The 27,700-nt window shown below is 41.9% G+C and overlaps 2 protein-coding genes across 4 annotated transcripts; both read left to right on the top strand.

The window, feature by feature from the left end:
- Positions 1-2,296: 2,296 nt before the first annotated feature.
- Positions 2,297-12,689, top strand: LOC120437037 (polymeric immunoglobulin receptor-like). Its single transcript, XM_039607768.1, has 5 exons — positions 2,297-2,307; positions 8,937-9,275; positions 10,692-11,021; positions 11,825-11,950; positions 12,661-12,689. The coding sequence occupies exons 2-5, from the start codon at positions 9,047-9,049 to the stop codon at positions 12,687-12,689; spliced, it is 714 nt and encodes a 237-aa protein (XP_039463702.1). The 5' UTR covers positions 2,297-2,307; positions 8,937-9,046.
- Positions 12,690-17,863: 5,174 nt separating this feature from the next.
- On the top strand, positions 17,864-27,183 carry LOC116326144 (polymeric immunoglobulin receptor-like). Of its 3 annotated transcripts, XM_039607765.1 has the most exons (9): positions 17,864-17,924; positions 19,318-19,541; positions 20,984-21,322; positions 22,316-22,624; positions 24,286-24,405; positions 24,621-24,761; positions 24,918-24,955; positions 25,907-26,014; positions 26,883-27,183. In XM_039607765.1, the coding sequence occupies exons 2-9, from the start codon at positions 19,502-19,504 to the stop codon at positions 26,922-26,924; spliced, it is 1,137 nt and encodes a 378-aa protein (XP_039463699.1). In that variant the 5' UTR covers positions 17,864-17,924; positions 19,318-19,501; the 3' UTR covers positions 26,925-27,183. The 3 variants fall into 3 exon arrangements, with proteins under 3 accessions (XP_039463699.1, XP_039463698.1, XP_039463700.1); XM_039607764.1 differs by having other exon boundaries at positions 17,889-17,924; positions 19,279-19,541; positions 25,907-27,183; XM_039607766.1 differs by lacking the exon at positions 17,864-17,924 and having other exon boundaries at positions 19,436-19,541; positions 21,083-21,322; positions 25,907-27,183.
- The last annotated feature ends 517 nt before the right edge of the window (positions 27,184-27,700 follow it).

The raw sequence follows: 27,700 nt of genomic DNA on the forward strand, positions 1-27,700 counted from the left end.
AGCGATGGGTTGGAAGAGGAACGCAGTTACTTTAGTAACATCCAGTGCACTGATCACAGATGAGAGAATGAACAAAGTGAAGAAACACTTACAGCACCTGAGGTGAGCGGAAGCTGACGCACACTGCTCCAGGGAGGAGCTTGATGGCCATGTCGTAGGAATGATGCGGGGGTAAGGTAGAGGGTCGCTTCTTACTGAAGATCTCAGAGAGATCGTGATAGACCTGAGGGATCTTGTCCAGATCAATGGGCTCTGGAAGAGGAAAGAGGCAACAATGTAGACACTGGAGACCCCAGCCCAAGATCTGACACAATGAGGAGGAGATATGGGAGTCATGCCAACAGAGCCAGGAATAGCACAGAATGAGAGGAGAGGAAGTGGCAGAGACTATGAGAAACTGGATCTCCTCCTGGTGGTCCCCGATGGACATGCTGTGTCTGGAACTGAATGGGGTAGGCTTAGTTGGATGTGGAGTAGAGAAGCGAAGTTCTGGTCGATTAAGTTTTGAGCTGCCCCTTGGTCCCGGAGAGCCTCAAGAGGAGAACTGTTGGTGTTTCAGGTGAAACGTTACCTCAAGCTGGAAATGGGAGGGGTCTGAGGAGTGGGATGTAGAGGACAATAGGGGCAGTGATGTCGGGCTTTGGGTAGCCGCCCCAGTTTTATAGGCTTCTCAGTGGCGTTGGCAGCTGCTCCTTCAGAAGAGGGAGGAAGTGGCGGAGGTGTAGAACTCAAAGCACTGATGACAGAGACAACACAACAATCACCTGAACACTGTGTGTGCTGCAGCACTGAACAAACTAAAATCTTATGGTCTGATACACGTTATTTGTGGAGTTGTATTTTTTAGCACACTTGATATAATGTTTGGTAGCTTTCAAAAACAGCCAAAAGTTTCAAAGTTGTAAGAAAATAAAAAGTTACAAACCCAATAAAAATGAAGGAAGTAACATTCTGGAAATTGAATGAATGCCAGCAACCTCTTCTAGAGAAGTTACAATTCAGAAGAATAACCACAACATAAATGAGAACATTGCTGCGAAAAATAAGCTCCGTTCCTCTTTGTTCTAACCATGAATCAGTTTCACATGCTGATATTCATATGCAGCTGCTGACCCCCTTTCTCCTGTATTTTAAATTAAATAGTCCATGAGAAAACATCAGTCCTCTGACTCCTGACTGCAAACTGAAAACGCTCAGTTTTTTAGCTGATCTGAAATTAGGTTAATATACAACCACAAATCAACGCCAAAACATCACATATTACACCAACGCATTACTTATCTGAGAAAAATAAAGTCAAAATTCAGATGTATGAAACCTTACACCATTACTGTTTCCATAGGAATTAAATGGATAAGTAGGAGCCAGGTACTGCTAATCAAATGCATTTGATTGTCTACTTATCAGCAAGTGGGGACACCTCTATGAAAGCAGCAGGTTGGAGCATTCCAGTGGAAGAAAAATCCCATACTCGATGGTCACTCCGCTTCTCAGCTGACCTCGTTTTTGTGCACAGAACATTTCGGGACACAGACCTGATCGATTTGTTTTCAGCGGGAAAACGCTACATCCAGATGAACAGAATCAACCTTTTGGGATTTACTTACCTGGATGCATAAAGACAATCCATAAAAGACTTAACATTAAGAACCATAAATACTGATATGACTGCTTTAACAATTCAATTAGTCTTGATGATTAAATTAGTTCTGATTGATTCTAGAAATCTAAAATGATTAATTAACTTTATTGGGTGCAAATATCTACAAGGATTCACCTTTTACAGAATTGAGGCTAAACTTAAAGTTGAAATTCATGGAAAACATGATAATTTTAAGAGTTTTGTAAGATTTTCAACCTTGAGAGCTAGTTTAAGTACAGGCAGCTTTATGAATACAGGCCTTGGTACCTTCTCTAACAGCTTTTGCATTGGTTATACATGACACCAGTGCTGCACAGCAGAACAAGCTGGACCCATGCTCACTCTTTAAGTTGTCACTGCAGAAGTTTCCACCCTTCAGTCCACTTTCAGTAACTGTGTAATTGCAAAGTGGTACATGAATGAGCAGTGAACCTCAAGCCCAGATGCATAAACCTCTTACTCATTTCTGTTTCTGCGTAGTCGGTTTGTTTCTTCACATCCTCTTTTGGGTCCTTCACAGTCCCTCCCACCACGTATGGGTTCAGAGGAACGGAAAGAGAGAGGAGTCAAAGCAAGAGATTTTTAACAGAGCTCTAATGAAACAGTAAACCATCAGAGCCTCGTTATGAACATCCTTCACAGTTTGATCTACTTCTTCTTCGTTTGTGAGTATATTGGCATATTTTTGTGGCACTTATGTTTCTTACTTTTCTTATTGTTAAACATGGTCATCTCAGTCAGCTGTGAGTTGCTTTAATGGGCAGCTTCTTCCCTTCTTGGTAACTGCTGGGACACAAAGCTCATTCTGTGCCACTGTGGTTATCCTTCTGCTTCTTTTTCATTGATTTTTAAAGCTTTCTTTATTTGAGGGCTGCAACTGATGGTAAATAGGCGTAGCCTTAAAACATAATCAGTGATTAACCTACCAATTAATTTAGTGAATAAATATCTTGATGTATGCTCAATCATCCAGGTAAGGAAATCCCAAACAGTTGATTCTGTTCATGTAGATGTAGCGTTTTCAGTGGGAGAAACATTTTGTCACTCATCCAGGTGACTTCTTCAGTCTCAGCTGACTGCAGGATTCCCCAACCTTATAAACAGTACATTTGCATAATGACTGAAACCAGCCCACTGAGGGAATAATGGGCTGGGAGGTAAGCAGCTTATGGCCATACCACCCGTATAAATGATGACACTGGAAGCAGCACGTTCGGGTGATGTTTACCAACTTTACTCGTAAACCGGAAGTTCCCCGGCACACAGCCTTATGGGAACAGTAGTCTACCGCTACACCTCCTCCTTTTAGCTAAAGACATACTTCATAAAGACTCAAACAGCTCACAAGAACAGAAATGCGGAGCATCATCAAACGTGAAAATTATACACGTCCCTCATTTCTTCACTTACATTTAAACAAAACACATTATTGTAAACATCTCTAACAGCCTAACCCTTCTTTGAATAGAGCACGAAGGGATAACTTCAGAGAATTACACATCCAGTCTTTCAGGAGGTCTCACCACTCGACCAGATCTGGTAATAGTCCCTGTTGGTCTGAGGTGGCTCCTATTTCTCCTCAGAAAACCCCTGTCTGTCTCTACCACATAAGATCTGGCAGCATTGGCAGGTCCAACTACTCCTCCAGTAGTTCCTTCAGTGGTAATCCACACTTTCTGTCCTGATGACAGTTCCGGAAGCGGTCTGACTCTGTCTGCAGTTGTAGTGTTTTGCCTGCTCACGCCTCCCCTCCTCATCTTTTTTGCGAAAAGCCTGTAGGTCAGGCCACTTTGGCACCAGCTTTGCCACAGCTTGTGGCAACGAGGTACGCAGGTGTCTCCCCATAAGCAACTGCGCCGGCGAGAGCCCATGTTCCAGTGGGGTGGCCCTGTACGCTAGCAGTGCTCTGTTGTACTCACAGTCCTTTTTCCACAAGTCTTTAATTGTACGAACAGCGCGTTCTGCCTCCCCATTGGCTTGAGGGTACCTAGGGCTGCTCATTTCATGTGTGAACTGGTACTCTTTGGCAAAGTGCTTGAACTGTTCTGATGAAAATTGCAGCCCGTTATCCGATACCACAGTCTCGGCAACTCCATGTCTTGCAAAGGCCTCTTTTATAGCATTAATAGTGACCTCTGCTGTTGTGTGTCTCAGTTCAGCTATCTCAATGTACCTTGAGAAAAAATCAATAATCAGCAGGAAGTGTTTCTTTGACCACTCGAACAGATCCATGCCGACTTTTTGCCATGGGCGGTCGGGAACAGGAGTTGCCAGCATTGGTTCACGGCACTGTAACCTATGTTTTTGACATGTTTCGCACCTGTCTACAATCTGACGTATTTGAGTTGAGATGCCCGGCCACCACACCGACTCTTTTGCTCTGGCCCTGCATTTTGAAACGCCCTGGTGGCCTTCATGCAAACGTGACAAAAACTCTGCTCTCATTTGAGGTGGTATCACAAGTCTCTCCCCTTTCATAAGAAGACCATGAACTACATTGAAGTCCATTCTGTATTGCCAGTACCCGTTTAACTCGGGATCTAGTTTACCTTTTTCTGGCCAGCCTGTCCCACATTGATACACCACCTTTATACACAAGTCATCCATTTCCTGCGCCAACTTAATCTCCTCCAGCCTTTTATCTGTGGCTGGGAGATGGGAAACCACACAGTCCACGAAAACCTCCACCTCTTTTTCCAGCTGAAGATCCCCAGCAGAAGGAGGCCCCGCCAGCGGTGCTTGTGAGAGGGCATCAGCAGTGACGAGGTTCTTCCCTGGAACATGGACAATGGTGAAAGTAAAGCGCAGCAGCCTGAGGCGGAATCTCAGGATGCGTGGAGGCAGGTCATCCAGGCCTCTTGTGCTCAGAAGAGGGACCAGGGGTTTGTGATCTGTAGTGAACTGTAGGCCCATGAGGTAAGAGGACAGTCGTTCACACGTCCACGTTACAGCGAGCGCTTCCTTTTCTATCTGCGCGTAGCATTTCTCTGTGTCTGTGAGACCTCTTGAGATATACAGTATGTGACTGGTCGCCAGGAGTTGTCAGACTGTTTCTGAGTGAGAACAGCACCGATACCATATGGCGATGCATCTGCAGCGACTCGTGTATCTGTTGAGTTGGAGTACTGAGCAAGCACTTCTGGAGAGCTTAATATGCCTTTTAGTCTCTGAAACGCTGTTTCCTGTGGCTCCGCCCACATCCACTCGTTTCTGTCTTTTAGCAGTTCTTTTAATGGTGTGGTGATTGTGGCTAGTTGTGGCATGAACTTGGCAAGATAGCTGGCCATGCCCAAGAGACATGGCACATGTTCCACACTCTGAGGCTGCGGCAGCTGCTGGATTGCTGTTACCTTGTTGGGATCAGCCTCAATGCCTTTTGCTGACACTTTGTGTCCAACAAAGATTATTTGACTTTTAGCAAACTCACACTTCTCATTCAGAGTGAGACCCTCCTTCTGAAACTTTTGGAGAACACAGTGCAACCTCTGGTCGTGCTCCTGCCTGTCTCTGCCATATACAAGCACATCATCGGCATGACAAATCACCCCTTCCAAATCTTCCAGCGTCTGTGACATTAGCCTTTGGAAATGTTCCGGCACCGATGCAATGCCAAAAGGAAGGCGGTTGAACTGAAACATTCCAAAAGGCGTGATGAAGGTAGTGAGTGGCCTTGACTCTGGCGTGAGCGGAATTTGCCAGAATCCAGACCGGGCGTCGAGCTTTGTGAACACTTTAGCATCTTTCATCATCGCGAGTGTTTGATCTACTGCTGGGAGGATGTGCCTTTCTCTTTTGACTACTGTGTTCAGGGGTGTGAGGTCCACACATATTCTGGGGGGCTTTCCTGCTGGTCTGGGGATCACTACCATGCCTGAACACCACTCTGTAGGCTCAGGGACTTTGGAGATAACTCCCATTTTTTCCATTCTGTGCAGCTCGTTTCTCACTGCATCTCTGAGGGGAAGAGGAACACGTCTTGGGGCAGATAGGGCTATTGGTACAGCTCCTTGCTCTAGCTCAATGTGGTAAGGCTCTTTCAACATGCCTAAACCTTTAAAAACATCTGGGTATGCTGCCCTGAAATCTGACCGATTCCGTTATTGTGCTTACTCTATACACAAGACCCAGAGCCTCACACGCTGGCCTGCTTAATAGTGGCTGAACTAGACCTGACACAAGGTAGACATCTTGAGAAACACTGCGCCCTTTCACTGCTAGCTGTGCCTCGAAGCAGCCTATAACATTGAGTGGGCTACTGCCTGGACCTAGTAACTTCTTTCTGGGTCTCTGCAGCTTACCATCTCTGTCTGGACTGTACAAACCCTCTGGAATAGACGTAACATCCGCCCCTGTGTCGAGTTTAAAATATACATTTTCCCCATTTAACTTGACCTTTTGCACCCGGGGCTGTGACCTCTCAGTCTCTATTTCTCCCAACAACACACAATCCTCGCTCTCTGTGTCTTTTTGTTTTTCTGTCACTTCGCGTAGCGCTGCAGCTTCACTACTGCGACAGACCGCAGCAAAGTGTCCTTTTTTCTGACATTTTCGACACTGTACCTCTTTGGCTGGACATTCTTTCCATGAGTGTTTGTTCTTGCGACCACAGTGGCCACATTCCTTTTCACTTTGCTTGATTGGCTTTTGTTCTTTCTTCTGCCACGTCTGTGTTTTCCCGCGTTTTGTATTTGTCCATATTGTGTCCATGTTCAGTATTTTCTCCACTGCCGCGCTGCTGTGAAGTATTGATTGTTGTTTCTTTACCGTTTCGCTCTGCCTAACTTTCTCAATGGCTTTAGCAAGAGTCAACTCTGAGTCCATTTGCAGCTGCTCGGACAGTCTTTTGCCAACCATAATTCTGTCCCTTATGAGTTCGTCTTTGAGTGCTCCAAATGCACAATTTTCTGCAAGTTTGTGCACAGCAGTGATGAACGACTCTGTACTTTCCCCATCCTGTTGCCGTCTGGAGTTAAACTGTGCTCTTTCAAAAATTACGTTGTGTTTTCCTACATAATGTTTGTCAAATGCCTCTTTGACGGTTGCATATTTCTTTTTATCTGCATCGCACAGTGGTAAAACTGCCAAAACGTCATCAGCAGCATCTCCCATAGCGTACAGGAGTGCGTTAACTTGATACTCGTCTGATTTGTTATCAAGAGCGGTTGCAATGCGAATTCTTTCGAACCTTCTGATCCACTTTGGCCATTCGGCAGGATGAGAGAAGTCAAATGTTTCTGGGGGTGTTATTTGTACCGTAGTCGCCATCGTGACGTGTGGATCCCTGGCTTCCTTGCGTTCAGAATCCAAGCTTTCCGGTGCGCCGACCCCGTCTCCTCCTTCCGACATGTGAGGCTCGTACCTACAGAACATGCTGTAGGTATTACAGGTACTGCACTGCAGTGGTTTGTATCATATCTATCTAATAGACTCCAATTTGTACATGTAAATGGAGAGTCCTCTTCACACACTAAGGTCAATTATGGAGTTCCACAGGGTTCAGTGCTAGGACCAATTCTATTTACATTATACATGCTTCCCTTAGGCAGCATCATTAGAAGACATAGCATACATTTTCATTGCTATGCAGATGACACGCAGCTCTATCTATCCATGAAGCCAGGTAACACACACCAATTAGTTAAACTGCAGGAATGTCTTAAAGACATAAAGACCTGGATGGCCGCTAACTTTCTGCTTCTTAATTCAGATCAAACTGAGGTTATTGTACTCGGCCCTGAAAATCTTAGAAATATGGTATCTAAGCAGATTCTTACTCTGGATGGCATTACCTTGGCCTCCAGTAACACTGTGAGGAACCTTGGAGTCATTTTTGACCAGGACATGTCCTTCAATGCACATATTAAACAAATATGTAAGACTGCTTTCTTCCATTTGTGCAACATCTCTAAAATTAGAAATATCCTGTCTCAGAGTGATGCTGAAAAACTAGTTCATGCATTTATTACTTCCAGGCTGGACTACTGTAATTCTTTATTATCAGGATGTCCTAAAACCTCGCTGAAAAGCCTTCAGTTAATCCAAAATGCTGCAGCAAGGGTACTGACAGGGACTAGAAAGAGAGAGCAGATTTCTCCTGTATTGGCTTCCCTTCATTGGCTCCCTGTTAAATCCAGAATTCAAAATCCTGCTCCTCACATACAAGGTCTTAAATAATCAGGCCCCATCTTATCTTAATGACCTTGTAGTACCATATCACCCTATTAGAGCACTTCGCTCTCACACTGCAGGCCTACTTGCTGTTCCTAGAGTATTTAAAAGTAGAATGGGAGGCAGAGCCTTCAGTTTTCAGGCCCCTCTTCTGTGGAACCAGCTTCCAGTTTGGATTAGGAGACAGACACTATCTCTACTTTCAAGATTAGGCTTCAAACTTTCCTTTTTGCTAAAGCATATAGTTAGGGCTGGACCAGGTGACCCTGAATCCTCCCTTAGTTATGCTGCAATAGACGTAGGCTGCCGGGGATTCCCATGATGCATTGAGTTTTTCCTTTCCAGTCACCTTTCTCACTCACTATGTGTTAATAGACCTCTCTGCATCGAATCATATCTGTTATTAATCTCTGTCTCTCTTCCACAGCATGTCTTTATCCTGTCTTCCTTCTCTCACCCCAACCGGTCGCAGCAGATGGCCCCGCCCTCCCTGAGCCTGGTTCTGCCGGAGGTTTCTTCCTGTTAAAGGGAGTTTTTCCTTCCCACTGTCGCCAAAGTGCTTGCTCATAGGGGGTCATATGATTGTTGGGTTTTTCTCTGTATTTATTATTATAGGATCTACTGTGCAATATAAAGCACTGTGAGGCGACTGTTGTTGTGATTTGGCGCTATATAAATAAAATAAAATTGAATTGAATTGAACTCCTGACTTAACAGACTGGTCATTTAAAATATTTTGTCACTTTAATTATAAAATATCGTATTTGAAATCTTTTTTACAAAATGTACAAAGTTCCCCTTCATTGTAGATACTAATATTGTAATAAAAACCTTATTAACAGTCCAGCTGTTTGGCACTTTAGATTATAGTTTGGTCACAGCTGATAAAATAGCTCCACCTCTCTCTGCTCACTGATGTTGGTGCGCTCTCATTTTTTGTTTGTTTTGTTCTTAAACTTGCAGCAGAGCCCGTTACAGCAGGTGGCGCTTGAGGCGGCTGCTGACATAGCCTTTGCCCAAGAGTCAGCTCTGCTCTCAGTGTGTCTGTGTGTGGATGTTGTGATCAGACTGCAGCTTCTTACAGGAAGTACAAACAGTAACTATTGATGGTTCATGTTTCCAACAGCTCTGCAGGATGGAAACGCTGAAGTCACCAATGCTCAGATTCTTTCCTACGGAGTCATTGGAGGAAATGTTACAGTTCCTCTTGTTTTTCAATCATCAGGAACATGGAAGATGTTCTGCAGAGAAGATTGTGAAGGAGAAAACATTCTCATTAAAACAACTGATGTCAGAGCTCAAACAGGCAGATACAGCATTGAATATAAAAGAGAATCAACAGTTTATGTTTTATCTGTGAGCATCTCAAAGCTGACTGAGTCTGACTCTGGACAGTACAGCTGTGGTTTGGGTGGATCTTCATCATCAGCTTCATACGAACGGTTTGGAATCGTTGTTGCTGAAGGTGAGTTTCTGTTTCAGCTGTGGAAATGTTTAGTTTCTGTTTCTGAAGCAGAGTTTTCACTGACGGTTTAAAGAAGCTGAAGTTTGTTCTTCATAAAACTGTCAAATCTGGAAAATGATCTGACAGTTTGGACACTTTGGTAGTGCAATTATTTGAAGGAACACATCTGTCGTAAATAAGGATTTTTTTCTCATTGTGCTTAAGGCTGATAATTCAGTAATAAATAAGACTGTAATCTAATCTATTAAAATCTAATAATGTGCAGATTATGAGATTATGAAGCAGCATCAGTGGCTTCTGCAGTACAGATAGTAACTAGGGATGCAACGATACCAATTTTTTCAAACCGATCCGATACCGATACTTGGATCTGAGTACTTGCCGATACCGAGTACAAAAACCGATACTTCTGCCACACACAAGTTAAACTTAACCGGTAGTAAAGAAACGACCCCACACAACTCTTTAACACAAACGAAACGTTTACTGAACGTAAGGGCAGAGACAGATACTGTACAACACATCCCTTTTTTAAACTCAAATGATATTCCAATTCCTTAACCAAATGAAATACACTGTATAAATGACATAATTCCCTTTCAAATTATATTAAACAACCCAACTTATGTTATCACCTTTTGGTAAGTGACTCACTAATATACACTCCAAAACACATTATATAAATCCACTAAACATACAATATTCACACATGGGCCCCACACACACTCACATTCACACTTGTTGCAGGCCTGTTTGCTGCTCACGCCGGACGATGGAGAAAAATCCTCTTCTCCCCAGTAAGAGCACAAAAGTCTGACTTACAGTTCCGTTGCTCGGTAGATCGCCGTTCACCAGTCCCACACTAAATCCACTCCCTGCGGACCCGATGCTGTCTCTGCTACAGCGCGTTAGCCAGTCACTGTCCAGCTCTCCGACAGTCCATAGCGGCTGCCTCCGTGGCGCAGCCAAGCAGTTGGGGGCTAGCCTTTAGCCTCGGCGATCGTAGCTGGAAACACAGCACGGTGGTGCGACCATTGAAACAAAAAGTCACTTCACCCACACTCTGTTGCGAAGCTCTCACACGGTTAGCTTTCTAGTCACACACTCTTTTGTGCTAGTTAACCTCAGTAAAACTAGCCGAGTCTCTCACTTTGGTTCAGCTAACCTCGTGCATCTCTCCATGCCGTTCTCTTCTGTGAACTGTGAACACCTTATGTGGCGTTCAAGTCCATGGGAATTATCAGTATCTACTCCCAAATTCCCATCCGGGCTACATTAGTATCGGTTCATGGTATCGGTTGACTTTTACGAGTACGAGTACGCACACATTTTACAGTATCGGCACCGATACCCGATACCAGTATCGGGATCGGTGCATCCCTAATAGTAACTATTGATTGTTTGTCTCTTTAACAGCACTGCTGGACGGAAACGATTCTGCTCAGCTGAAACACTTCGATAAAGAAACTGGAAGCTCTCTCACAGTCGGATGTTCCTTTAAACAACCTGAAAACAGAGCGTTGTTCTGCAGGGGAGAATGTGGAGGAAACAATACTCTTGTTCAAACAGATGATGTCAAAGCTCAAAGAGGCAAATACAACATTGGATATGCTTCACATACAGATCCAGGAGTTCTGTATGTGAGCATCACACAGCTGACCAAGTCTGACTCAGGACGGTACAGATGTTTACTGAGTGGATCTTCCAGCAGCTCATTCAGAGAGTTTGAGGTCACTGTCACAGATGGTGAGTTTTTACTGACATTAATCAAATGTTGTCAGAGTGGAGCTGTTCAGCTGTTCCTTATTTCCTGTCATATATCTCCTGTTCCAGTGGTGGATGTTCATATTAAACATGAGCAAAGTTTCTAATACTGAGCTCAGTGTATGTACAGTAATCCCTGTGAGCCAGCAGCTCAGACTGCAGACTGCTCTGACTGTTAGACTGTTTCTCCCACTGAAAAACCTACATGCAGATGAACAGAATCAACCTTTTGGAGTTTTTCTACTTTGTACAATGTAAAATAAAGTGGATAACCCTCATGGGGAGCTCTTGCTGTGATCACAGAAGCCCCGTCTACCTGCTTTCAAATCTCCTGTTTTTGAGGATCATCCTCAAAGGAAGACGTGAAGATGAGAACTGATGAAACAGCTTGTTTCAGACAGAGAATGCTCTGAGGGGCTGATCCAACACACAAGGCTCAACTGTAAAAACACAAAGTTACTGTAGTACAGCCCAAGAATAAAAATATATGGAAGCTGTAATGAGCAGAATAGGTCCACTTTAATGTCTCTGGTAGCTAAATAATATTTTTATTGATCATTGCAGTTGTTAGTGTTTCAAGCATCTGTATATAAAAGATAAATAACACCTCTATTTAATTTATTACTTTGACAATCTTTGCAAAGAAAATTAAGAAAATCAAGTTGTTCACATTTTTTCCTTTATTTTCTCGTCTGGGGTTTCTGTCTAGATTTTTATTTATTTTTATTTCTTTTGTTCACATATCCAACCACGCCTAAATTAAGCTCTCTGATCTTTTTCACCAGTCATCCCATCATTAACTGGACAGAACCAGTATGGGCTGTATGTGGGTCTGACTCTGACTGTCACCATCATCCTGGTCTCAGTGTCTGTGCTGATATTCTACAAGAAAAGATCCTCTAAACGAAAAGGTGAGACAACAGGAGCACGGGTGACATGTTCCATTTCTCACAGTAATGAACATTTTAGTTGTTGGCGTCTCTTTACAGTTAAATAAAGTTTTGGAAACACACATTTTTTGTATTCAGAGTATTTTCCCATAGAAGATTTGAAAATGCTGTGTGTTTCTGTCACGGTTAGCGCTGGCCAGCCGTGGAGATGTGGGGAAAGGAGGACCCAAATGCTGGACTCTGTGTGCTGAACAGTGCATTTATTTACAGTGCAGTAAATATTCACATAAATAATCCCCGTGGATTCCCCTGACTCCCATGTTGTGTCTTCCTCCTCAATAAGTCCTTGCCTCGTGCTCTCCGCCCCCATGTGTCTGCACTCCCCGTGCTCGCTGCTTTCTGGCTTTCCACGCTCTTCCTGCAGGAAGCAATAGAGGCAGCTGTCAGGAGACTAAAATACTACAGGAATACACTCACTGGACATGACACTAACAACACTAACGTGGAATCTCACACAACAATCCTGCACCGGTGGGCGCTCCATCATTCTCTTAAGTAGCTCCCCCGACGAGCCTGATCAGCAGCAGGTGTGTGAGGTCCTAAGGTGTGGCCAGTGCCCCCCCCCCCACACACACACACACACACACACACACACACAAACCCAGAAACCAGGAAGACGAGAGACAGCAACACCAAAAGTACACATGTCCATAACTGCCCATAACTGTCAGGGACCCTGGGTCTGACAGTTACTCGTTGAAGAACAGAGATACAAACTGAACACTAATTCTGTTAAGAATTCAGGTTAAGTTATAGAATTTAATAATCCCACATTGGCAGTACCAGCAGCAACTTCAAGCGTTTAAACAACCTGGGTTCTTGAAGTGTTTTCATTTTTTAGCTTTTCTGACACATATGTGGTTTGTCCTCTTAATGACTGTCCAAAATGCTGCTGTTCACTGTCTTTGTGAGCAGATGAACATTTCCAGACATCAGGATTTGTTTGCAGTGACCAGTTGCACCTGTCCTTTCACCTGTAATAGTTTAAACTCACCTTTGTGCTTTTTTCAGATGTTCCTGTGGAAACACAGTATGCTGATGTCACAGAGGTGAGTTTAAGGAACTTTTAATCTTTTAAACTGTTCAAGAGTCCAGTGAAGAAAACTCAAAACAAGAAAGGTTTTAACGTTAACATCACGAATTTCTTCACAAATAACATTTTTATCATTAGAGAAAAAATTACCAATAATCATCCCACAGATGTAATATTATCTACAGCTACTTTTAGTACCATTGATGTTAAGTTAGACTCTTTTTCTCCAATTGATCTTTCTGAGTTAACTTCAATAATTACTTCCTCCAAACCATCAACGTGTCTTTTAGACCCCATTCCTACAAAACTGCTCAAAGAAGTCCTGCCATTAATTAATTCTTCGATCTTAAATATGATCAACCTATCTCTAATAATCGGCTATGTACCACAGGCCTTCAAGCTGGCTGTAGTTAAACCTTTACTTAAAAAGCTATTTCTTGACCCTACTGTCCAAATTAATCATAGGCCAATCTCCAACCTTCCTTTACATCTACATGGTGTCTGTATATATAATGTATAATTATTTATCCAATTAATTATTTTTTTCTTCAAAAAAAAAAAAAAAAGATCTATGGGTGATATTCACTCAGTTTGAATATCATACTCGGGGTGTCTGGCCTGCAGTGGTTGTCAGAGGTGTGGGTTGGTCCTGTGTGTCGCCCTTGGTGTATGTATGAGGGGTGGTTTGCCATGTTAGGGGTGGATACCTTGGCAGTCATGCAGGGGGCTGTTTTTCCTCTGTCGTGTATTGGCTCTTGGCTGTGGGTGGGGTGGAAGTGGCCCTGGATATGTGGAGCAGTTGGACATGGAGAGGAGCGAGAGCGGGCTGATCCTGCTGGTTCTTTCTGGCTTCGCTCTCTTCCCTTCTCTTTCACTTGATCTGCCCCCCTGCGTAGTGCAGTCCTGGGGTCCTTCCTGCAGGCCCACTGCCCTATCGCTGTGCATGGCCCTCTGGTTTGGGGTGCGTGTCTCTCGCCTCCGGAGCTGATGGGGGTCTAGGGGTGTGGAGCCTGGGTGGGCGGCTTGTGTGACTGGTTGTAGTGCACCTTTGGTTTTGGGCCGCTGGTGGCTGGTGGTGGTGGTAGTGGGAGGCTCTGGACACTGGTGCAGACTTTCATCCATGTTTCTCACACAGCACACTGGTGTTCCCGGCTTCTTGGTCTTGGCTATATTTGCAAGAAACTGGGTCTCATGATTTCTCATCATCTCATCAACCCTCTTTGTTTTCTATGATGTTTGAATTCCTGTGATTCGGGTGATCTTGATGGGGGTCCAGCTGTTCTCTCAGGACAATTGTCCACACTGCCTGCTGTGATCTACACTAGTGTGTTAACCGTTGTTTGAATGTTTGGTTTCCGGGTTTCATCATGCTGCACTTTGCTGGTGTTTCAGGGCTTTCACACATATGCATGCACACACACACACACACACACACACACACACACACACACACACACACACACACACACACATTAGAAATATCCTGTCTCAGAGTGACACTGAAAAACTAGTTCATGCATTTATTACTTCCAGGCTGGAATTGTAATTGTAATTCATTATTATCAGGATGTCCTAAAAACTCCCTGAAAGCCTTCAGTTAATCCAAAATGCTGCAGCAAGAGTCCTGACAGGGACTAGAAAGAGAGAGCAGATTTCTCCTGTTTTGACTTCTGTTCTTTGGCTTCTTTTCTCTTTTTTCAGGCTACAGACAACTCAAACAAACCCACCCATAGTGCACTGAGTTTTCTTAACAAGGCCCGTGTCTCTCCCAAGAACGCCTCCTGTAGTAACACCGATGAAGTTGTCTCCTCCGTGTCTCGAGTACGTAGGATGCCAGAGATCATCTGCTGTCCTTAACTGCAGGTCATCTTCACTGTTGCTGCCACGACTCTCTAAATAGATTAAATGAAGCTGCTTTCAGCGTCTGTGTAAATGTTCTGGAAAAGATTCAGATTGTATAATTAATAATAAATATTTGTCTGTTTTTTTAGAAAGTGCACTTTAAGAACTTTACTCCAGTTTCTACATGTAAAGCCTCAAACTACCAGAACCTTAATGGAGCCACCAGAGACCTGGACCAAATCTACTCCACACTCACAAATCACTGACCAGACTCTCCAGATTCAGAGCTGAACATGAACATGACATCAAAAAGACAATAAAAATCAAATAAAATTAATATTTCTATTCTGGGTTAAAGGCCAAGCCAAAAAAAGATGACCTCTAAAAAGATGACGCAGTGAGTCAGACTAGCGTCCAGTCATAAAGCTGGTCAAGCTAGTTTTTGCACATTTGTGAAGAATTCATGTAGCTGTCATATTAGCAGACATATTGGGTTTTGTTTTCCCTAGATGATCCCAGACTGTACAGGAATTTAAACAATGATCAGAAACATGAAATTAGTGAGTCACCTTTCAAGGTAGCAAAACAAAATAATTTTAAAAGTACAGAGAAGATTGTGGTGCTGAAACTTTCTGAAGTCCAATACATTTTATGGGTGGTTGATCTTCTGAAAAACTCCTTTTACTAAACATCAAGTCGGATTAGAAACAACTTTAGAACTTAATAACTTAAGTTACTTACTCAATAAAAAGACTCTCCCTACATCTACAGCTGTAGATGTCTAAGGGAGGAGTGTCGAGATTAAATGAATCAAACATAATGTTCAACCACTCACAAAGATCCAAGTCAATAACTGTACATCCTAATCAGCAAAACAAGCAGTTTTTTTTGTAAAACAATAAACTGTCATTTACAAATACTCGCCTCCAGAGTCGGAACAGAAGTATGAAGGCTTGTGAATATGCTCTCCCATTTTCCTGGAATAATGTACAGGAGCCGACACTGTGAGGTTCCTCTGAAGGAGTTTAACAGCAGGAACATGAATCAAGGAAATTCTTGCCTTTGTCAGTGTGACTGCTTTTGCTCTCGTTCTTGATATGTTATTGAATAGAATCTGGATGTTGTGTTCATTTGTTTGCGTGTTGCTGAATTTGTTTCTTCACTTGTGTTTTTATTTGTTGTCAAAGAGATTTTAATCTGAATGAGATGCTTTAGCAGGACAAATAAAGAATTGATGTTATCCAGGTAGTTTAGCCACAACATGATATTTATGATGATATAACAATGAAATCATATCTGTAGAACTGTATTATGCTTTATGTTACTAATCTGCCTGTTTCTAGATCACTAATATTTTCATGGGGAGCTTCCCTGTTGCTGTGATGGGACCGATCCTGCTGATCCTGGGTCTCAAATGTAAATGAGCTCTCCTCTCATTGGACGGCCACTTTGGTGTTCAAGTAGGACAAGACAAACAAAAAAACAAGAAAACACCCACTAATATTTCAGAAAATTTGGTGTTTTATTTTTTTTCATTTCAAATATTGTATAACAAGACAAAACTGCAAACTTCACATTTTTCTCTCACTCATAACTGAAATCTTTCACTGAGCTACCAAATAAACACATCGCTCCTCTCTTTCTGTCCAGACACCTGGCAGCACCTCTGCTGTAATTTTGTTCATATGTAACAAAATAAAAAAGTGTTCACATGAGTTTGTGACTCTCACTGAACTAAACTCAGCATGTTTGTGCTCTCTGCTCATATTAAAACATTTTTGGCTTTTTATAGAACTTATTTTAACATTTCACTCAAAAACAAACAAAAAAGTCACTTCAGGGACCAAACTGTGTTATATTTCATCAGGTCAATATCTGGGCTGCCAGTGTTTGAGCTCCCTGCTCTGAGGGGAACTCAGAAACATTTTTTTCCCTCATAATCGTGTAAAAGGAACTTTGATGCTTCTGCTATTTTCATTTCATCTGAAACCCACACTGAGCTTCAACACCATGGGATTCCTTAACCACAGTGTTGTGTAAATTGTAGTTACACAAGAGAAACCAGCCTTCAGCTTCCATGTGCTGAAATGAGTCTGCATTTTTCTTCTGTCTTTCTTATAGTAAATATGTTATGTTTACAGAATCCTCAGGCATTAATAAAGTATCCTGATTCATTGAGCGGTGACGTTCTTATTCATAAAGTCTGAATTAAAACAGAATTTAATGATTTGTAAACGTCATAAACACATATTTTATTCATTATATCAAATAATTCTGTTTTATTTATTTTGTTCTGTATTTTTATTCAGAATAGAACATAGAAAACATATAAAATGTTTAAACTGAGAAAATGAACCATTTTAAGAAAACTGTGAGCTCATTTTGAATTTGATGGCAGACACAGGCCGTGTTTCTCGCTGAGCAGCGTCTCCTCTTCTTTGAACAAGATGGCAAGATGCTAACCCCAAGTTGCTCTCCGATGCATCCATCAGAGTGTGAATGTCACTAGAAAAACACTCGGTTTAGAGACAGTGCTTGTGAGATTGGGTGAATGTGGTATGTTGCATAGAGCGCTTTCTCCGGGAGAGTAGAAAGCGCTCTATGAGAATCAGTCCATTTAACATTTAGTCTGCTGCTCATCAATGCTCGCTCTTCTTTGTTGTACATTACATCTTTAACACAGTGTCACTCATCGAGACTAGTCCAGGAACAGCTGGCTCATGTAGGCATGTCATAGGGCTTTGGAGCGTGATGTCACTGGAGGTGGGCCACGCCCCCTTCCGCCATGACAGTAGGCTAGACACAGGATACAGCTTCAGCTATGGTTCGTACGTGTTGTGTTATCAGTTGCAACGTTTGATCACACGATCGTGAAGGCAAGAAGCTGGATAATGGGCTCTCTTTTCATCGTTTTCCATCCTGGAGGCAACGTGAGGGATCCCATGTATCCGATATTACTAAACAAAGACGTCAGGCTTGCATTGCAGCGGTGAGACGAGCGGATCGAGTTCTGTGCAATCCCCAACTTTTTGTTGGTTTGGTCTCCGCATCTTCTTTCCGGTGAGTTCTAAATTAATTCATATCACTATTAAAATGCTTTTAGTGTTATTTTCAATGTGCTGAGGTCATAGATAATGAGATAAAACATGCTAATGTGTGATGCTGCAGAACCACGTCATGTCATCATGTCGACTGAGTAGCTTATGATTTAGCATTATTGCAGGCAAACCAGCATATGAAATGGATGTAACAAATCCAGACTGGGCACCAACACTGCTCATGGGCCTCTAAAAACATACTAAATTGCTCTCATTGTACACTAATCCGCACATAACTTCCAGATGAATCACACACCTGTCATTGGAATATTGGTGTACATTTACCTTATGTGTGTGCACTAATTTTATCTTACAGGCTTTTATTATGCAGCTGCAGAGTCTGAAGGTTCTTATTAATAATAATAAGCATAATTCTTAAACTGGTTTGCTGTGTATGCGCTGACTCCACAGACAAAGGGCTGTATCGCGACCGATTGCGCCCAGACGCCAAGAGACAGTACTTTCAAAAAATTGCGTGCATCGGTAATGTGGACCCGTATGAAATAAGGAAGCGGAGTGGAAACCCAGACGACCTACCGCCTTTGTCCTATCCCGATCTTTGCATACCTTGTCTGTGGAGTCAGCGCATACACAGCAAACCAGTTTAAGAATTATAAATCCCTGGAGGCCGACATCCAATTCACGAACGGCTGGGTGCAAGATTTGTCCATCTTTGTCCATTTTTTTTTAAAGTCACAAAGTAACACAATGTGAATCTTACAGGTCAGAAAAATAACTGCAGAGAAAGACCTTACTGAGAAAAAAGAAGCTAATTTCACTCAAAGGCAACCAGCAGCTGCCAACGACTTTTAAGGTGGTATGGAATACCTCCTAAAACTCACACTCACTGTTGGCAAATTCATTATGAAATATGAAAAAAATGACTTATTCTGCAAAAAATAAACTCCAAAAAAACAATTCCACTGAGTTTTTACCGAATTTTGTCAGTGAGAACCTTTTACAACCTTTTATAACGCAGGATGCTCTGTGAAAACCAGGATTTACACTAGGCCTCGGGTCCTGCTGCTCAAACCGCTTTCTCATTTCTCAGTTTCAACATGGTTGATAGTTTTAATCACATCCTCGTTTTGGGTCTTATTTCCTCCTATCAGCGATAAGCGATAAGCTGAGGGAGACACATGAGGAGAGAGGAGTCGAGCTGCTTCATAAAGTGCTTTGTTACACTGTACTCTGTATGTAATGATCTCAGATGTTGGATGATCATAACAGTGTCTATGGTTACTTTAATATTCAGGACTGTTAAATATAATTCACAGCAGCAACAAGAACGTGTTGTATTTTTTTGTTGCACACAGAAAGTTTGATCACAGTTTAATGAGAATTCCTTCACACAGAGGACACAAGGAAGCAGGAAACAAAGGAAGAAAAGAAAAAAGCGTGATGCAGAGGGGAGGAGTGTGGAGGTGTGTGCTGTGTGTTTGGAGGAGGGACTCCTTCAGTTAGAGAAGTGAGGCGTCACAAGTTCCTGGTTTCCAGTGAAGAAGAAGAGAGGCAGCAGTAAACCATCAGAGCCTCATCATGAAAGTCCATCACACTCTGATCTGCTTCTTCTTCCTTTGTGAGTACATTCACTTTTTCTTTCTGTCACTCTCATTCTTCCAACATGTTTCTTTCTATTGTTAAACATGATGATCAGAGTCAGCTATGAGTCACTTTCATGGACGCTTCTTCATTTCTGACTCTGGTTGCAAACTGCTCAGACACAAACCTCCTTCTGCTGCCAACAACCAAAAAACTTTTTCTTTCTTTTATTACAATCCTCAGAGTTTGTGTTAAGTTTGAGGTTTAATTCTTATTCAGTGTGTGAATTTGGATTTCTGTTTAGGTTTTTATTGTTATTCTACGGTTTGTTTTAATTATTGTTAGTTGTTTTTTTTTTTTTGGTTCAGCTTCATTCTAGTATTTTAGAGTATTTTCAGTTCTTGTTGAGTTATTTGAGTTCTTGCCTGTGTTTAGATTTTTATTGACCTGTAGACTAAAGCTTAGCCTCCCTGTTCTAGTTTGTTATTTTCTTCTTCGTTCAGGTCCAAATTTATTCTGCTTTCTTAAGTTGACAGCTAAAATATTTTAGTGGGAAACTTTGGTGAGAAAAACATTAGCCGGGCAGATGCCGACATCTCATGTGACTGTAACTGATCCCTGACAAAAAAATAAAAAACTAAAGTTGTATTTGTCAGCTACATGATGGTTTCTATGTGCTTGTCAGCAGGCACTCCTGCTTTTTAACTGGCCTGTTTTAAGATTGCCTTTAACCTTTAAGATTTAGGACTTTTTATTATAATCTTCCTCTGTTTCTCTTTCTTTCCTTTAATTTGATCGCCCTTACGTCAGATTTTTCTATCATGTGTAGAGAAGTGTGGAGATTTACTGCTTATGTCATGCTATAAGTAAAACAAAGTGTTATGAGTAAATAAAGTAATGGTTTCATCTTATCAAAAAAAGTAGCTTCTAATTTTTTGACAGTAAAATTTCTTCCAATGCATTTTTCATTGCTAAGCATCCATCCCATAATACCAGTAATAGAGGAATAACAAAATTCAAGCTGCTGCGGTTTTAACCACAACTTCCTAGATGAGGGCTCACTCGACCACAGTGACGGACAAGGCTGAGTGTGTGTGTGTGTGTGTGTGTGTGTGTGTGTGTGTGTGTGTGTGTGTGTGTGTGTGTGTGTGTGTAAAATGTTAAAGAAAAAGTGAAACTGCTGAGGCACTCTGTCAAAGGTTAAAGCAGTTAAACGAACAAAACCGGCCAATGTGTATCGAGGCAAAGTCTTCATCAGGGTCATCTCTATACTTTCTATTTTCAGTAAATTGTTGAAATAAAACAAAAACATTTTTCTTAACTTTTGGTTCGTCTGTAAGATGATTCATCCTTAAAAAACTAAAAACTAAAACTTTGTTTCTTCACAGCTTCTATGTCTGTGTGTGGATGCTGTGATCAGACTGCAGCTTCTTACAGGAAGTACAAACAGTAACTATTGATGGTTCATGTTTCCAACAGCTCTGCAGGATGGAAACCCTGAAGTCACCAATGCTCAGATTCTTTCCTACGGAGTCATTGGAGGAAATGTTACAGTTCCTCTTGTTTTTCAATCATCAGGAACATGGAAGATGTTCTGCAGAGAAGATTGTGAAGGAGAAAACATTCTCATTAAAACAACTGATGTCAGAGCTCAAACAGGCAGATACAGCATTGAATATAAAAGAGAATCAACAGTTTATGTTTTATCTGTGAGCATCTCAAAGCTGACTGAGTCTGACTCTGGACAGTACAGCTGTGGTTTGGGTGGATCTTCATCATCAGCTTCATACGAACGGTTTGGAGTCTTTGTTGCTGAAGGTGAGTTTCTGTTTCAGCTGTGGAAATGTTTAGTTTCTGTTGGGTTTATCTAGGCACAAACCCCGCTGGAACACAAGACCAACAAACTGCACGACAAAACAGAACAAGACAGAGCTCTTTGTCTTTGTGGCTCATGAGGGAAGTCAGTCAAAGTTGAGGAAAGATTCCTTCACCTGAACTCAACCAACTTCGACTGATTCCTCTGCTACAGCCCTTTTATTATCGGCAAGCAATCATTCGTGAATATGCAATTACAATTACACGTGGCATCCTTAAGCAGGCATCTCTGAACAACATCAGTGTCTGTATTCTGTGTGTGTGTGTGTGTGTGTGTGTGTTTCCAGCTATACCATACATAGACACACGACCTTTCAATGAACTTAAACTGTATGCAGACAAGCAGAAGTAAATGTCTTGCTAAACGATAAGAACAGGAACTTGCAACAGGTCACGTCTCAGTCGAACATTTAAAGGTGTGAAGTCTCACACTTTGAGATAACGAACAAGACAGTCGGGTCTCTACAGCTTTAATGGAAATTATAACGTCAAGGCTGCTTCTTCTCATCTCATGGTACACAAGTGCACACAGAATCTTCTCAGACCTCATAAGGATATGATTTTTATCAGCATACAAATGATTAAATATTTCTAAGCATAAATGAGAATCTTAAATTATTAATTCTGACAGTTTTAGTTTCTGAAGAACAGTTTGAGTTTTCACTGGCATCCGCTGAGGGTTTAAAAAAGTTGAAGTTTGTTCTTCATAAAACTGTCAAATCTGGAAAACAATCTGACAATTTGGACACTTTGGTAGTGCAATATTTAAGGATTGTTTTTCTCATTGTTTATTGTGCTGACTATTCAGTAATGAATAATAAAGCCTATAATGTAATCCAATAAAATCTAATAATGTGCAGATTATGAGATTATGAAGCAGCATCAGTGGCTTCTGCAGCACAGATAGTAACTATTGATTGTTTGTCTCTTTAACAGCACTGCTGGATGGAAACGATGATCCTGCTCAGATGAAACACTTCAATAAAGAAACTGGAAGCTCTCTCACAGTCGGATGTTCCTTTAAACAACCTGGAAACAGAAAGATGTTCTGCAGAGGAGAATGTGGAGGAGAGAACATTCTTGTTGAAACCCGTAAAGTCAAAGCTCAGAGAGACAGATACAACATTAGATATGGTTCAGGAGTTCTGTATGTGAGCATCACACAGCTGACCAAGTCTGACTCAGGACGGTACACATGTTACCTGAGTGGTTCATCCAGAGAGTTTGAGGTCACTGTCACAGACTGTGAGTTTTTACTGACATTAATCAAATGTTGTCAGAGTGGAGCTGTTCAGCTGTTCCTTATTTCCTGTCATATATCTCCTGTTCCAGTGGTGGATGTTCATATTAAACATGAGCAAAGTTTCTAATACTGAGCTGAGTGTATGTACAGTAATCCCTGTGAGCCAACAGCTCAGACTGCAGACTGCTCTCAGCACTTAGTTTCAAAGTTTGTCTTCTTATTCATTTCTTTTACTCCTTGATCTTTATGATATCAGTATCTGGAGTTATGGTTACACACTGTACTGCATAGACAAAAGGTTTTGGCCACACCCCTCAATCACAGTTTCAAAATGCTGTTGTGGATGAATAGGCAAAGATTTCCACAGCCACACTCTGAAATCCTTCATTGAAATGTGGAAGCTGTTAAAGCTGCAAAGAGAGGATTGATTTAAAATGTGATGGCATAAAAGCTCCTGTGGGTGTAACGTGTTGGTGACACGATACATCAGTGTATGTAGTGTGTGCTCAATTCAGACAAATAGGTTTGAGCACAGAAACCTTATCTGCTGTCCAAACACTCTGTTAGTGAGAGGCAGCCAATCAGGATTTAGTTTTCTTAAAGGAAAGGAGCTGAATGAGCTGCTTTTGGACAGAGGGTGAAGAGGCTACACCAACTAATTATCATTTTTATTTTAATACTCTTTGCAAAGAAAATCAAAATAGTTTAGTCACAGTGTTTGTTTTTTGTTTGTTTGTTTTTACATTTAATCAGAATCAGCATACTTTATTAATCCCTATGGAAATTGTGTGGGTTATGGTTGCTCCAGGACAGTAACATTAATAGACACAAAAACAAAACAAAAACAGACTAGACTATGAGCAATAGAATATGTTAAGATATAAGCAATAGCACAATATATGCAATAATAATGGTAAATGGCCTGTATTTGTATAGCGCTTCACTTAGTCCCTAAGGACCCCAAAGTGCTTTGCACGTTCAGTCATCCACCCATTCACACACACATTCACACACTGGTGATGGCAGCTACATTGTAGCCACAGCTGCCCTGGGGCGCACTGACAGAGGCGAGGCTGCTGAACACTGGCGCCACCGGGCCCTCTGACCACCATCATTTATTAATAAGTGACTTTTATGTATATATATGTCCGTATATATTGTGCTATTCTTAGTTAGTGTATTGTCTGTCTCTGTTAATGTTTGTTTATAATGGAGCACTGTAATGAAAAATAATTTCCCCTAGGGATCAATAAAGTATTCTGATTCTGAGACTGTCGGAGTCGGGGCTCCAACCAGCAACCTTCCCATTACAAGACAAACTGTCAACCTTTGAGCCACGATCGCCCCGTGGCAATAATACATATCCAGAGGTGACAGATGTGGTTATAAATAAATATCAAAAAAATAGACAGCAACGTTAACGAGTAAGAAAGAGCGTGTGCAAAAGGGTGTAACTATTACAATGTTTACAGTGTGTTAGATGGAGGAGTTGCACAGAGAATGACTTCCTGTGTCGTTCAGTGGTGCTCTTTGGCCATCTCAAAAAGAATCTCTCTTTTAGATTCTCCCTTCATAAGTTGAGTCTTGATTTGTTTCTTCTTTGCTTTTTGTTGGTCACAGTTCCAACAACACAAATCTAACTCGACTCTCTGACCTTTTTCAGCGGTCGTCTCAACAACAGCACAAAGTTTCACCTCCATTTCCAGAAGCTTCACACCTTCACCAGCTTCCACTGGAACCACAGAGCAGTCTGGACAGAGTCAGTCTGAGAGAACATCTACAGGTACATCCACCCACCGTGTGTGAGAGATAAAATATTACAGACTGGTAAAACTTTCCTACACAGCAGCCAATTAGAATGGTCACTTAATTATCTTATCACCCTTGTGTTAGATGATGCCAGCCAATCAGGTATCTTGATCTCAAACATAATCTCAGTTTTCAAAGTACATGACACATCCTTATCCATATGTGTGTATGCTGTCTACGTGTCCTCAGGTGGTGTCAGCGGGACACAAACGTCTTCTCAAACTGCTGCAGATGTTCTCCTGTCTGTGGGCCTGACTCTGGCTGTCACCATCATCATCATTTCAGTGGCTGTGCTGATTTCCTGCAAGAAAAGATCTTCTAAAGTAAAGGGTGAGGAAACAGGAAACACACACACAGAGCTACAATGATGACATTTCCCACAGCTAACAGTGAAAGAAATGTTTTATTTGTTGGTTTATTGTTGAATGTCAATACAATTCTTAAAAAAACAAAATCTAACAGTTTACACTCTGTGGTATTTTTCAGACCCTTTTGTTGAAATATTACATACTGCGATCACAGATGTAAGTGTGAAGCTCTTCTACTCACATCATTACATAAACCTCCACCACCCTCTGCACCCAGAACCTATGCTGTCAGGGGTCATGTGCCTGCCTGATCTGAACTTGATTGGGCCTCTGTGTTAATCACAGCTTGTCCATAACAAACACCATGTTTGAGCATAAGGCTGTTCGTGAGTGGACATTTGGCCAGGACATGCCAACTCAGGTGAATGTTGTAGTTGTTTCAGATCTGTGGCATCTGACAGAGACTAATCAGTCACATCGTCTTTTTCTCCAGAAGAACGTTAAGAGCTTTCTGAGGGACGTTAGAGACACTGAGCTGACAGGTACCGGCAGGCCAAGCAAAGTGCAGCTCCTGCTGTAACCACAGCAACAGCTCAGGTGTGGGAAGAGTTCCACTCACATTGTGTACAATGAAGATGCTGACTTCAGCTGAGGCCTCAGTCAGGTGATGGTAGGATCATGGTGGGTCTGTCACCAAATCTATTGTTAAGTTTCACCGGATGGATGGAAACAAAAATCTAATTAGATGATTTTTAAATGATTCTAAATTAGTCTAACTCTCACTCCACTTTGCAAAGTCCAGCTCTCTACATCTGATTGGCTGTAGTTGTGACAGTGAACATTAAACAGAAATCTGAGTGTCAGAGCCGATCAGAGTCAGAGCACTAGTGCATCTTTAATGAATACACTGCCTGTGAGTGAAGCTATGACACAGAAAGCTGAACACAGACACAAAGAACCATACCATGACAACGAAACACAGCAAAGTGGCTCCATTGTTTTTATTACAGACACTTTCCTTCCTGTAAGACCTTTGTGACTGAGGCCTTACTCGCCTGCGTGGACTCTTTACTCGTCTATTCTTTGACCCGGTTTGTGTTGATGAGCAGAAATATTAATGAAAATGTGACAGCTGATGATCAGTTGTGCCTCTGTTTTCTTTTTCAGGATGAAGACAACTCCAGGACTGTGATGAATGTTTCCGACAAGGCCTTCGGCTTTCTAAACAGCGCCCCCTATAGTCACACCAATGAAGTCATCTACTCTGTACCTCGGGTACATGTGAGCTCCGATAGCAGAGAAGTCATAATAATCAGATCTCACCGTGTTGGTGTTCGTACAACATATTAACTTAACTTACTGTGAAGTCGTAGCTTTAACCATGCATACAACTCTATTTAAAGAAATAAATAGAAAGTCTCTGTCAAGTGTTCTGTCTGTGAGGTGCCCACACTTGAAAAAGACCAGACTTTGAATTTCACTCAATTTTTGACCAGTTTCAGGTTCATTCAGTCAGTCAGGTAGTTAGCTAGTTAGATAGTGCTTTGTTTGCTGTCCTCTCAGTATGTCGCACTCAGGTCAAATGACTGCTGCATGCATTTTAAGGTCTACTAGGCACGCCAGCCCTTGATTGCTCTAATTCAGCTCACCTGGCGGAGCGGCGCGCACCAGGCCGCGCTTAGTTGTAGATTGCACACAAGGTCTAATTAGCGGCCACGCGCAAGCAGCAGCACAGAGCAGGTAGTGGGCAGGAGGAGGAAGAGAAGAGTAACAGCCACACCTACTAGGTCAGCGCGACAGTCTCCTCTCCTTCCATTCACAGTAGAAATTACAGCCTTAATCCCAACAATGACTGGACATTATTATTATTCTATTAGTGCTTTTTACTCCTGATCTGAACATCGTGGCTCCATCATGTAGTGGGTTACACATTTGGCTTGCAGGTGATTCCAGGCAGATAAATCTCAGGAAGGGCAACTGGTGGAAAAAAAAAAAGTAGCTTCAGTCAGCGGCATGAATAGAACAGTTTATGTACCTGAGCAGGTAACAGACGCAAAGGCTGATGGTGAGGAAGCGTTATAAGGATGTGATGTTTCTGAAAGATGTACTCCTTCAGAGGAGAACTCTTTTCTCTTTTTTCCAGGAAGCCCACTATGAGAACTGGACTCCAACTTGTGCAATGTAAAGACTCAACCTACCAGAACATGGATCCAATCAGCAGAGACTTGGACCAAACCTGCTCTGCACTCACATCACAGGAGACTCTCTGGATTTGATCATTTTCCAGCCTCAGGCTGAAGTTTGTTCACAGATGCTGAAAACTGAGAATCGATAAACTACATAATCCTTTCAAAATTACGAACACTGAATTGCGTAATTTCTATCATAATGAATTTGCTTCTTTATGTAAATTTAATAATGATCAAAACCAATCACAGCACAGAAACAGCTCTTACTAAAGATATCAGAGACCTGAAGATTAGGGATGCAACGATACCAATTTTTTCAAACCGATCCGATACCGATACTTGGATCTGAGTACTTGCCGATACCGAGTACAAAATCCGATACTTCTACCACACACGTTAAACTTAACCAGTAGTAAAGAAACGACCCCAGACAACTCTTTAACCCAAACGAAACGTTTACTGAACGTAAGGGCAGAGACAAATACTGTACAACACATCCCTTTTTTAAACTCAAATGATATTCCAATTCCTTAACCAAATGAAATACACTGTATAAATGAAATAATTCCCTTTCAAATTATATTAAACAACCCAACTTATGTTATCACCTTTTGGTAAGTGACTCACTAATATACACTCCAAAACACGTTATATAACTCCACTAAACATACAATATTCACACATGGGCCCCACACACACTCACATTCACACTTGTTGCAGGCCTGTTTGTTGCTCACGCCGGACGATGGAGTTAAATCCTCTTCTCCCCAGT

Source organism: Oreochromis aureus, unplaced genomic scaffold (genome assembly GCF_013358895.1).
Source record: "Oreochromis aureus strain Israel breed Guangdong unplaced genomic scaffold, ZZ_aureus HiC_scaffold_373, whole genome shotgun sequence".
NCBI classification, from domain to species: domain Eukaryota; kingdom Metazoa; phylum Chordata; class Actinopteri; order Cichliformes; family Cichlidae; genus Oreochromis; species Oreochromis aureus.